This window comes from Frankliniella occidentalis, unplaced genomic scaffold (genome assembly GCF_000697945.3).
Source record: "Frankliniella occidentalis isolate FOCC.00 unplaced genomic scaffold, Focc_3.1 Scaffold76, whole genome shotgun sequence".
Lineage (NCBI taxonomy): Eukaryota > Metazoa > Arthropoda > Insecta > Thysanoptera > Thripidae > Frankliniella > Frankliniella occidentalis.
Window position 1 is genome coordinate 1,147,613 of NW_026267206.1, and position 10,764 is coordinate 1,158,376.

The following is a 10,764-nucleotide window of genomic DNA, read 5'->3' on the forward strand; positions in this document are numbered from 1 at the left end:
GAGTCTTCACAGGGTTCTCAGCAAGAGTCTTCCCAGGGTTCTCAGCAAGAGTCTTCACAGGGCGGTTCTCAGCAAGTGTCTTCACAGGGTTCTCAGCAAGAGTCTTTACAGGGTTCTCAATTAGAGTCTTCGTAGGGTTCTCAAAAAGAGTCTTCATAGGAGTCTCAATCATAGAGTTCTCAATTGGAGTTGCAATGAGATTGTCAATGGGACTCTCAATCTCCGACGGAGCTGTTACAAGATTTATCATTACTGCCTCAGGATTCTTAATTGGATTTTCAACCACGGTGTTAGAGGTATTTGTATTTGTGGTTTCAATGTTATTCACAGGTGGATTCACTCGAGGAGACAGCGGAGGAGTTGGAACAGGAGCAGGAACAGGAGTCCCAGCAGGAGACTCCGCAAGAGGCTTAATACAAGTGTCATTAGTCATCATCATTGAGATCTCCAACTGCTCTGCCTGGACTACAGCTTGCTCCAATAGATCGATTTGATCTTCAACAATGACTCCTGAAACAACGGTCGGATAAGTGACATATTGACCAAGTTTTGAGGAGAAATAAATCCATACAAAACAACTAACCAACCGCATCTGCATCCGACACGTTTAGGATGTCATCTGATTCCAAACATGAACTGCAAAAATCAAATATTGGTGAAAGTTTAACGAGGGACAGACCAAACCTTTACATTAGAAACGATGTATGTTGATCCAGCATGGTGAGAGCACAACTCTATGGAACATTACCCCGACTTCTTCTTATTCGGAGGGGGCGAAGCAATCAGCATTACTTCATCGTCGTCTTCAATAAAATAGGTATGAACACCGAGTTTCCTTTTGGGAGTACCCATTCTTGTTGAACCAGTCGCGTCAAAGGTTCGAATGGGCCAGCCGGCTCCAACGGACAGGTCGAAACAACCTGTGTTTGGTACACTGCTGTCACTTGTTGACGCCATACCGCCCCCACCCCACACCCCGGATTGGGAAGGGGGAGGGGGTAAAAAAATAAAATAAAAAAATACTGAGTTGGCATTCCCTTCACTCCTGCGAAATCAATTAATCAATTCAATTAATTAATATTTATTTCTTTATCGTTTGCGGATACAATGCTTATCTTGAACAAAGTAACTGTGTGGAAAGAGAAATAGAAGATGAAGGTTTAGCTTAATTGATATTTTTTAATTCAAAAAACAGAATTTCATAACATTTCATAGAAAAATGTAAGGCGGGCAGTCATGATATCCAGAGAAAAAAGACTCATAAGGTAGATATACAAACTTCAACAGATTAATACGCAACATCAGTAAAATGGCACTTGACTGTAGTCAAAGAACAAATCAAAACAGGTATAATTCAAAAGAATTAAAAAGAAAAAGTACTTATGTGGTAGGATTAGGCAACCATACCAGGTTGTAACGAGACAAGATTCAAAAACACAGGCACTTCTTTTGGCACAATAAGAATCACAGCATTGATTTAAAATTGAACAAGAACATCAAACAACATCCAACAAATTCATAGTTTTATACATTAATATCCTACTTAAGCACAACAAATATATATGGCTGCCTTAGATATGGCAAAGTATGGCACTGAATGAATAGTTCGCTATTTTATGATGAAACTTTCCTTCCATTTAAAGCTTTTGCAATTAACAAGTTGATGACGTTTTAAACATTAACTTTTATTATGACACTTTGCACATATCTTCATACTGTAAGTCGTTATCATTGTCAGAGCCAGTGGCAAGCTGACCCCCCTGAAGCACATTGTTTACAACAGCACGGGCAAGATAACCTGTTGTTATAGAATGAGGAGCTGAGAAAAACTTTGAATGATCTTTTGAAACCGGAACTTTATGATCCTGAAATTAATTCCAGTCATTAATGGTCTGATAGAATGTTACACATTTTCAGTTACCCTAAGTAAAAAAATAAATTTTGATATTTCAACTTACCTTACAATACATGTGGAAAGCCTCAGTGACTAGCTCATCTAAATCCAAATGATTCTGGAAAGTTAACTCTGGGTTTCGCAGCAAAATTGTAGATATTATACAGAGCAGCTTGAGAAAAAGTAATAAGGTACACATAAATGAAACATGTGAGAGTACAAAAAACCCACAATACTGTACTTCAGGTTAGTCCACTTACTTCAACAACCATCTGCCTGTACGCAGGCTCCTGAATATGATTAAGCATCTCCTCTACCAGAAGAGCAAAGTTAAGCTCTGAGCGGGTCATACTGGAAAGAGTTGGCTGAGCAGGCAAATTGTGACCTTGTACTTGGAGGCCACCAGGAGTTCGAGTCATGACATCCCAGACGCGATTGTAGAAATGAGAAGGAACTCGACAAAGACATCCTTCCAGCTGCCTCCTTTGCATTGGTGTCAGACTGAAAAGTAAAGTAGTTCATGAGGATGGGTAGAAAGATAATAAATTTTGAGTTTCGTATGTAATTTTCAGTAGCATTTGGTAAAGATTAGATTTATATCTACATACTTTTCATTTGATGCCCAATCCTTCACAGACAAAACTTTATGAAGCAGTTGACGAACCTGGTAAGGACTATGATTTTCTAAAGACTTGCCGTCTTGCCCTTGCATTTGCAAGTATAGTTTCATCGCTTCTAGCACCCACCTAAAAGTTGATTTTATGTATGATGTGGCAAGTAAACATGTAAAATATGTGGTAACAAGATAATAACTTGTTTTCATTGAGCTTACCCTACTCTAATTTTAAGAATTCCCTTAAACATTTCTGGATTTGTTGCAATAAGACGCCCACAATAAAGGACAACTTCTTGTTGTAATACTGCCTGAATGACATCATAAGGCTGAATTCGATGGTACATAATGGACTGAATTTCTGCAGGGGTTAAGGGCTTGTCAAAAACTGTTTCCTGGTGACCAATTGCACCAACTGTGAGCTAAGTAAAAAAAGTAGAGTATGAGTTATCCAAATTGGATACATTAAAATACAAAAAATTATAATCATATGAGTAGTTTCTACCTGCTTTCCATTAACAAGCACAGTTGTTATGAAAGGACTTATGCTATCAACAGTGTGGTGAAGCAAACTACTGCAGTATCTTACAGCAATCCAGTAATGTAAGCCACAAGCCTGTTGGTAAAGACTTCTTAGGTGTTCAGCGACTATAAAAGAGATATCACATTAAATACCTTATAAGAAATGAAATTTACGGATATAGAAAATAAATTTACCAGTAAGGCCGTTGACGTCATAATTTGGGCCTTCCCTTTTCAGTAAGATGCCAAACAGTTGGCATTTTCCATGCAGACCAGGTGATCCTCTGATGGCATCAACTACTTCCCAGATAGGTTTAGTTTCCAGGTGCTGAGAAGTGTGTTATAAAAAGGTGTTAAAAGTGGTTAAAAACAAGTTTAGAGATTACTTGCCTTTTTTATGCCTGGTATTTTCATTTACCTGAAAGTTTGCACTGTCTTCTGAATAATTAAGCGATCGTGGAACATCTGTTAAGCTCTGATAGCCTATATATTCATGTTCCAATTGCTTAAATTGTTCAAATACCATTTCTGAAGTGTCAACTGTGTTCATGAAATCCAAGTGCTCTGTAGAGTCGAAGAGAAATGCATAGAAATCATCCAAACAAGAGAAAACAAACAGAAAAGAATTATCCCACTTCTACAATTCAATTTTATGGAGAAAAATACTACACACATACCTATACATGAGGATGCAATCAAATTTTGCAATCTTCCAATGCGCACTTTAACACTGTCGCAGTATCCCTTCTTTAACATAGCCATAAGGTCCAACATTTCCTTGAACTGAGGATCCCTATTTACAGAATGTGTTACTACAGCATAGGTACTCTGTATAGATGGGGATTGTAGTAAGGTTTCCACATTTTACTGACCTCATGTGCTCCTCTCTAATAAGCAAACATACAGTGGGGCGTCCAGACAAACGCCAATAGCGGCCGACAAATTGCAGTTCCGTTTTGATGTCATCAATCAGTAAAGCCATGTCACTGTATAGGTAAAACTCGGATACTTCAAATATGAGTGGATAGCAGAGAACCGTCATGCCACACACACGGTACATCTACAAAACAAAAATCAAATACACATTAGCAGTGTAGATGATAAAACCACAAATTAGTAATAAAGCATTACTTATTTTGAGAAACGAGATTTAGAATAACTTCACCTTGCTTGTGCCAAGGGCTCCAACAGGACGCATAGGTCTACCCTTCAGACCAATTTTGTGGTTTACACCCAAGTTTTGATAAACTTCTTCTAGCTTCCGGGATGACCATATCTGAACAGGCTCAACTTCGTGAGGTGTCTGAGTTTGAATACCATAAGTGGCCATCATTGCTTGCAGGCGCATAGACTCAGCTATGAGTACAATCTGAACAACTAAATCTGTGGCAGTCCCCTGTAAAATCAAATTATCTCACTGATTTGATCAAAACTAGACTTAATTCTTCTCGCAATTAACTGTAACACTTTTCAAAAGTGAGATACAAATTTACATTATGAGTAGTGAGATACTTACAGTTGATGGCTTAGCCTTAATCCAACCACACATAAGTAAAGCAAAGAAAAGATAAAATATTTACTTCTAGGAACTTTTAATTAAACTAACAACCACCCACAAAAACTTTATGTCATCATAATAACTACTACCATAGAGAGTAAGATTCATAAAATTGTGTGCTTAAACTGCTGTGGACAGCTGACACGTAAAGTTAAAGTGACTCAAATAATCACCTGGAAAGCTGAATATCGGCCACCCTTACGAGGGCGATTAAAAGATGGTAAGTATCTTCTAATAGGATCCAGCTCATTTATGTGCAACAAACCTCCCGTTAAGAGTTGGGCAATTACAAGCATAGCTTGATTCCAAAGATATAAGCCACCATCTCCTCCCCTTCCCTCTTCACTGGGCAGCCTTACAGAAGTACCAGGTTCCTGTTTTTCAATATCAACATTTTCCTCAGGAACATAAAAATACATGGGAATAACAGGATCTGTAAAAAATAAATAAAAATAAATATAAGAATAAGATTTTGACCTTGACCAAACACTTAAGTCGATGTAATACAACAATTACTGAACATGAAGAAATTAAAGCAGACCTCCATTCATATCCTTCTTTATGCGTGGCTTCAAAAGATTCTGGTATTCTTCTACTTGGTCTGGTTGGGACTTAAATACACCATCAATGATCATAAAAATATAGAAAAGAGGCCATTCGTTTTCTATGCTTTCAAACTCCTGTAAATTAGTTGAAAGAAATTTATAATCCTTCAAATGTACATGTTGATAGGAAAGCTAAAAACTCAAAATTTACGTAAAATTAACCACCTTTGTCTCTCCTTCTTTATAAAATCGGCGGGAGGTGTCTTCCAGGACAGACTTGTAACCATCCCTTCCAAAACGTTTGAAACCATACTGTCCTTTGAGCTTACGCACAACGTTAGCCTTTGTCTCAGTGCTTAGTACTTCTTCATGAGTTGCAAAAGCTGGGAATGATATGGTAGGAATCAAGGATGCATCCACAGCCTAAAGTTTTTTTAGATGAATTTTCATGTTAAATAAGATAGAACAATACTAAGGAATAAAATGATGTAGGTAATATGAAAGATGATTGACCTTGGAACTTGATTCCCTGGGTAACATTGTCTCAAATATACTTCGGTTTCTATTGTGAGCATCGATGTCCACATAAATGACAGACCATGAGGCACCCTTTTCACCAAATAAATTACATCCATTTATAGCTTCTAAAGCACTTTTTGCCATACCAATTGAGCTAAAAGACAGTAAGACAAGCATTAAAATTCAATTCGAACACAAAAATCTATTCCAGCAATTTACATTAAACAACAATATTCCGTGAATACTTTTCAAAACATAAACATGAAAACTGACCTTGCATGTATTTCTGGAGTACCATCATTATATTTACTACCACGTTCCCACATGCCATAATCTGGAGTGCGGTAGGCACGCTCTACATAATAAACCAGGTTTTGGACAAATGCCACCTCATCTTGAGTATAGATTATCTGGAGTCCAGATGTAATCATTTGCACCAGGAATATTAGGTACAATGACACCACATCAATCTGCAAAAAGAGGCAAACAGTAAGAAAATTCAACAAAATACTAATGAGATTCATCCTCTAGTCTTTTGGTACAGTCAATCCAGTCAGTACACTGAAGATTAATTACTTGTAAATGAGTGTACTCATCATCAGAAAGGATGATGTCTCCTGTGATTAGATGAAATTTGCAGTGCAATGCATGCTTGTTGCACTGATTCTTTTTGAACAACTCTATTCTTGGAGCTTGCTTTATCCAGCATTCCAAAATGCCCCTCATACACTTGACAGAGGACTGACCCAGCTCATATGATTTGCCCCTGTCATCATCTATCCTCCTAGAGAATACAAAAACAATAACATAGAGGTATGCAAGCTTCCTCACAAACTTCCAAGCTTTAAAGACAATTTAAATTTATAAGATATGTGGAGAAAGTACCTGTAGGCCTGGTAGAGACTCCAAATTGCAGCAGCACAATATATGCTTTCTCTAACACTAGCTACTTCAGTTTCAGTAGAAACAACTGGAAAGAGCCCAGTGATAGAGCTTTGATACCTAAGTAATTGTCTCTTGACTGAAATTTTAAAAGAACCCAAACATTTATTACAACAATTTATAATAACAACCACTTTACCAAAATAGTCTATCAATTCACAGACCAATTCCATAATAAATGTCCAATTGTCGAACTGTTTCTTCATAATTCGACATTTTCAATTTCAAATCAATGTCCAGCTCACCAATGCTGGGGCGTTGTTGAATTGATCTGAAATATACAAAGAAAGTTAATCACTTTACCCTTAATTATCGCTTCAAATAACTCACCAGTCAGAGATTTTTTGTTTGATTGACTGAAGGTGTTTTCTCTTTTCAACAAGGTCAAAAGCATGCAGCAAAAAGGCAACAAAAAACATGGTCTTCAAAATAAGTCGACAGAGCATGTTAAATTATTGTGGGTGAATAAAAAGCAAATAATTTAATTAGTAAATAAAAAACACCACTGGCACAAAGAAAAAATTGAAAGCCATTCAAATCAAGTAACACAACTCTACCAAAACCAAAATTTATTTTAACTGTTAACTAAGCTACGGGGAATAAAAAAAATACTGTTCTCAAAATACAAACACAAAACAGTAAAAATATGTAGTACCTTTTGGAAAGCATTTTGATGAATAGTTGAAAAAGTGGAATTAAAAGCAAGGTGCGCTACCCTCCAATGTCTTCTAAAGCATCCACTACAAAATTACACCACATTTACTACAGAACACAACCATGTTAAAATATATCCAGATGTCTGAAGCGCACACAACTACTAGACATATTTAAACACCCCACCACCCTGGAAAATGAAAAGAGAGTTCAACGCTAAAAACAAAGTAAGAAAACACCAGATAAAGTGTGACTTTATTAATTGCCCTCGCTGGAATTAAATGTAACAAGCTGTAAGCATCTTAAATATGGCATATTTACAGGCAAAAATATACACAATATAGTTAAATACGGAAGGCACAAAGGAAAAAAAAGAGAATTAATGACCGATATTAGAGCAATAGTATTTGAAATATGTATGTAATTTATGGAACCATTAACCTCAAGAGCACTACACATGAACTACATATTAACAAAATTTCGACGTTGACATAAGTTAAAACCGAAGTTTGAAGAATGACAGATCTTACCTGCAATGTTAAACACAAAAAAACCTTTTCACTATTAGATGCAAAAAGACCTAAACCTCAAGAAAGGTCATGTTGACTTTGGGCACAAGTCGGGAAAAAACAATAACATACGAATCAGCTGGTTGAAGAAGAGGGGAAGGGGGGGGGGAGGGAGGGATTATTTACAACAGGCTGTGCGTGGTTCATGATCTCGCCAACAGAGAGCAGTGCGTTGCCAAAATGAAATATGGCAGGTAAACAAAGTGTGTACATGTAATCCTTTTGTTCCGTGGTAATTCACAATTAGTTTCTGGCTTTTCTAGTTTTCATTAAAAATTTCCCGCGCTGAGCGAATCGTATTGCGTCTTTTATATCTATATGTGCTTAGATAATCTAATCCCCTACACACGCAGTATCGCATCGAAAGAAGAGTTGTTATAAACGACGTTTGAACTTTGGTTAGTAATGAATGTAGCAATGGCATAACTTGTGTATACCGGCTAAAGGCCGGTGACTTATTTTTCGTGTTCTTTTCAATTCCATCAGTTTTAAAGTCATTCAAGTCATAAATTTGTGATGGGAAATATGTTTTACTTGCAGCACTTTCCAACCTAGGGCTAAAAACTCATTTAATTTATGGTGATGAAAATGACTATGACAGCAAGAGCTGTAATGCATTTCTTCATCACCAGTCCAGTTGTGCATTGTCAAAATATCTACCCCTATTGTGAACATAGCTACTCACTAGCATTCAGTGTCATTGTCATTCAGTTTTCGGAAATCTCAGGATGATTTTGCATCATATTCATTATTGTATCATTGCATGATTGGTTTACTATGCTGTATTCATCATTCGTTTCTTTTTGACATGCTTTTTAAAAACAAAAATCTGTTTTGTTGCCCACAGATTTCTGAGAGGATGAGCTTGAAGCGTATAAGAAGACGTCTGTCACAGACTTTCCGTTTTAGCATTGAGGGTTCTCTCTCTGAACTTGCTGAACATTTAACTATTGAAGATGGAGCGGAAGTGAAAGAAAATGGTATGCCAGATTATAAACAACTACTTTGCTTGGTTTGCAACACTCTTGTGCACATGTGATTGTCTAATTACTATTAATTTTAATTTTACTCCTAGGTGTTCACGTTTTACCATCATATGCTGAGTTCAGAAAACTTTCATCATCCCACTCGCGTATTCTTGAAACTGGACATGGAGGAGGTAAGTAGCTATCATAAATTTTTTATTATGAATCTTTTTCCAAGCAATTAGTTGTATGTAATTTAACCACAGAAGGAATACCAAAAGTTAATTGACAAAGTATAAAAAGAAATTTGGGTCAATGACTCTCATGGGTGCTATCACGTTGGTGTGAAACATCTTCCTAGAGTTTGGCAAAAATGTCATTTGCTAGAGGACAGTTTAGAGTATTTTTTTCTTTACCCTGTTGGCATGGTTGGCATGTCGTACAGATCTTCCCCCTCCCTTCACGGTCGTTCCCCCACCACCGCCGCTGGCGGCTCGCGGGTAGCCTACCCAACCCCTGAGTGAGCCTGAGAGTTAGTGGAGAGTGGAGTGCGGTGAACAGCGCACCAGCCCTACTCGTCGGGCCTCTCTGTCCACCCGTTTTATTTATTTTCGGTCGATCTGAGGCATTTCTCGCGCGATCTGGTGCTTCTTTAAAACGTGCGAATTTTTGGATGGGAACGCTTTGGCTTCCTTCGGGGGATCTGTTATTTTCTATCGAGCCCGAGGGGTAGTGCGAAAACAAAAGAAAGGTAGCCCTCGGCCATCAGCAGAAGACGTTTCCACCTGAAAGTCGTTCATTTGTGGATGCATAGTTCCATCAGTGCTCTAGTTTTACTGGGAATGGGAGTTGAATACATAATTTATCAAAGATTCTTAATTTCATACTAAAATATCATAGGAATTTGTTGCCAGCAGATTGTGTTGTCTGCCGTCTAACCTCAAATGTCTGAAACAATTACATGTTTATTTCTGAAGGACTGGGTGTTGTAGCTATACCAAAACAATTCTGAATATTGCAGAGATTGTATATTTGTGGGACATACCTTTGAAATTATTGCTTTCATTATGTTCTTAGTTTAAAAGTCATAGTATCATATTTTCTTTTGTTGGGTTGACAGATTAATTGTAAAATCTGAGCTACTTTTTAAGAATAAGCTTTGAAAGTTCTCATTTCTTTCAACTTCCTTCTCCCAGACCAATATATTCCTGTTCTGATATCAGTGAAGTGAAAAGTGACAAATCTGCAAGTGATTTAAATATCAAGATGCTACAAAACTAGAAAGTGACTTTTTTTTTATCATTCAAACAAGCAAATTAACCATGGATATCAAGGCTCTGCACAAAAGCAGTACCTTCAGTTCTTTCACTGGTGGAACTCATAAAATAAGTAATTGGTTTGCTGCGCTTGGTGAACACCGGCGGAAGTCTTCTATGAAAACATCTAAAAGTCTGACTTTAGGTAAGCTTAAGTAGCTCATCGTAACTTTTCTGTGTTCTTGGTGTGATAATTCTGGAGGTGTGTGATGAAATGAAACACCAAACACCATTTATCTTTTCTTTGGAGTCATGGACCTTTATTTCTTGACAAAAACTTTGTTGTTTGCTTGTGGTGTGCTAGGATAATGAACAGCTTAAGTGTTATGTTCCCCACTTAATTTTGTTAGAAACTGTTCCACTACAATATTGCTTTGTTTTGTCAGAAAAAGTTACTGTCTTAGTTGCTTACGGTTGCTTAGAACTTGCTGCTTGGTCCATTACGACCAAGGACCGTTGTAGAAACCCTGCACAGCCTACAGCCGGGTATGGCAATTTTTTCAAAAACCCAACCCTATCTAAAATTATATAGAACTGACTAAAATTTTAGACCATACCCGTCCGGCCTGCGGTGCCTGCTCATTGGCCCTGCTGTCCTGTTGCCTGCGCTGCACCGGCCTGCAAAGCCTGCAGGTTGCCCCTGCTGTCCTGCTGTCTGCGCTGCACC

The 10,764-nt window shown here is 37.6% G+C and overlaps 2 protein-coding genes across 8 annotated transcripts in view; one reads left to right on the forward strand and one right to left on the reverse strand.

The window, feature by feature from the left end:
• Positions 1 to 1,065: 1,065 nt before the first annotated feature.
• LOC113208365 (probable phosphorylase b kinase regulatory subunit beta) lies at positions 1,066 to 7,911 on the reverse strand. Of its 3 annotated transcripts, XM_026425332.2 has the most exons (22): positions 7,778 to 7,903; positions 7,249 to 7,437; positions 6,758 to 6,864; positions 6,537 to 6,672; positions 6,228 to 6,435; positions 5,925 to 6,121; positions 5,646 to 5,805; positions 5,358 to 5,555; positions 5,129 to 5,267; positions 4,761 to 5,020; positions 4,546 to 4,560; positions 4,195 to 4,425; positions 3,902 to 4,089; positions 3,707 to 3,822; positions 3,448 to 3,593; positions 3,225 to 3,357; positions 3,013 to 3,155; positions 2,727 to 2,929; positions 2,503 to 2,640; positions 2,155 to 2,395; positions 1,959 to 2,066; positions 1,066 to 1,865 (listed from the first exon to the last, which is right to left on the reverse strand). In XM_026425332.2, the coding sequence occupies exons 2-22, from the start codon at positions 7,260 to 7,262 to the stop codon at positions 1,689 to 1,691; spliced, it is 3,258 nt and encodes a 1,085-aa protein (XP_026281117.1). In that variant the 5' UTR covers positions 7,263 to 7,437; positions 7,778 to 7,903; the 3' UTR covers positions 1,066 to 1,688. The 3 variants fall into 3 exon arrangements, with proteins under 3 accessions (XP_026281117.1, XP_026281119.1, XP_026281118.1); XM_026425334.2 differs by lacking the exon at positions 7,249 to 7,437 and having other exon boundaries at positions 7,778 to 7,911; XM_026425333.2 differs by lacking the exon at positions 4,546 to 4,560.
• Positions 7,912 to 7,991: 80 nt separating this feature from the next.
• The window catches only part of LOC113208265 (cyclin-dependent kinase 16), a 16,305-nt gene continuing 13,532 nt past the window's right edge, over positions 7,992 to 10,764 (forward strand). Inside the window, exons 1-3 of one of the 5 annotated variants that reach the window (XM_052268804.1) lie at positions 7,992 to 8,010; positions 8,664 to 8,796; positions 8,892 to 8,975. In XM_052268804.1, the coding sequence (XP_052124764.1) occupies positions 8,676 to 8,796; positions 8,892 to 8,975 (205 nt within the window). In that variant the 5' untranslated portion in view covers positions 7,992 to 8,010; positions 8,664 to 8,675. Of the gene's footprint in view, positions 8,215 to 8,663; positions 8,797 to 8,891; positions 8,976 to 9,299; positions 9,533 to 9,977; positions 10,243 to 10,764 lie in introns of those variants that run through there. The other 4 variants (XM_026425199.2, XM_026425201.2, XM_026425202.2 and 1 more) reach the window with 4 other exon arrangements.